We start from the raw sequence: 1,392 nt of genomic DNA on the forward strand, positions 1-1,392 counted from the left end.
TTCATCGTATTTCTATTCTTTGATGATAGGTAAATTTCTGTAAATATTCGTTTTTCAACAGAAAAAATTTTCATCTATAGTTATAAGACATATCAATTATGATGCACAAGCACTTATTTGGACACACATAATACAATATGACACAAGACTAACCATTTTAAATTTTTGTTAGATACAGAAACATGTTATATGTATAAAATTTGAAGAACTTATGGGATATATTATAATAATATTTTAATATTTTTATTAAAATTAAAGTATAAACTATTTTTTCATTTTTTTAATTATTTAAGACATTTTAAATCATTTTAATTAATAATTAATAATACATACTATTTCATTTCAAGCAAATAAAAAAAGGTTGAAATTGTCTTTTTTTTTTAATTATATTTACAAAAAAATGCATCAAAATTTAATCTCTAAAACATCTTTTAAAAAATATATATTTAACGTCGAATATTTTTATTAAGTTTCAAAATATTTTAAAGATATTTTTACTATTAATAAAAATAAAAGATATTTTTGTCGACACATTTAAAAATTGGAGATGATTTAAGTATTTTACTTTATATATAGCTCTTCTGAACGACAAAAAGAACAATGCATTTCTTAAAAGTTTTACGTTAAAGTTGAAACAAAACCAAATGACTTATCATTTTATGATGAATTCGCAATCAAGAGCAGCTGACAAGAACAAAGACGAAAATGACGGCGGCCATTTGGGATCTGTCAACAGAGGAGTGAATCTTAGCTCTATACTTATAAGCAATGCGTATGTCAATCAAAAGGCAAGAATTTTAAAATTAATGATAACTAAAAGCAAGCATAGAAAAAACAAAACCAAAACCACAATCCCTCTGGAGTGTATTATTAAAGATTGTTCTTTCAGTATACTTTTTTCTAGTATTTTTTGCTGTGAGCTTTGTACTATTTGGAGAGGACTTGTTATTATAGTTTTGGAATTGTGAGTGCAAAGAGGTCATATGTAAAACTGATAATTTTGATGCGTTTGTTCTTGTTTTGTGAAACACAACCAGCATGATTAGGACTGACTTTAATTTGCTTGACAAAATCAAAGAGATGCTCCAGCATAATTGGACAGTTACAGTAGTACTCATTCAGTGCAAACAGAGTAGTTGATTTAATAGTTAAAACTGCTGCTTTTAACGAGCAGATGTATCTGGAGTGGTTGCTGCCCCCTAATAGTTTAGACATTATTATTAGAGAGGAGTCATATTCTTTTTCTTAGGTCATTTTTCTTTGTGTTATTTTCAGTCACCAAAATAAAAAGTGGGAGAAAGGAGAGAAAGAAAAAAATAAAAAAATAACTATATTTTTTATTATTTGATTAAAAAAGTAAAAAAAAAGGTTAATAATGTAAAAAAGTAGGTA

At 25.7% G+C, this 1,392-nt stretch overlaps 1 protein-coding gene across 2 annotated transcripts in view; it reads left to right on the plus strand.

The window, feature by feature from the left end:
• Positions 1-1,392, plus strand: part of LOC107634306 — a 4,674-nt gene that overhangs the window by 1,745 nt on the left and 1,537 nt on the right. Inside the window, exon 2 of one of the 2 annotated variants that reach the window (XM_021118610.1) lies at positions 685-1,286. The exons of the other annotated variant lie outside the window; for it this stretch is intronic. Coding sequence (XP_020974269.1) covers positions 685-744 — 60 coding nt within the window. The 3' untranslated portion in view covers positions 745-1,286. Of the gene's footprint in view, positions 1-684; positions 1,287-1,392 lie in introns of those variants that run through there. 2 annotated transcript variants of the gene reach the window in all.

The sequence above is a fragment of the Arachis ipaensis genome, chromosome B03 (genome assembly GCF_000816755.2).
Source record: "Arachis ipaensis cultivar K30076 chromosome B03, Araip1.1, whole genome shotgun sequence".
NCBI lineage: Eukaryota > Viridiplantae > Streptophyta > Magnoliopsida > Fabales > Fabaceae > Arachis > Arachis ipaensis.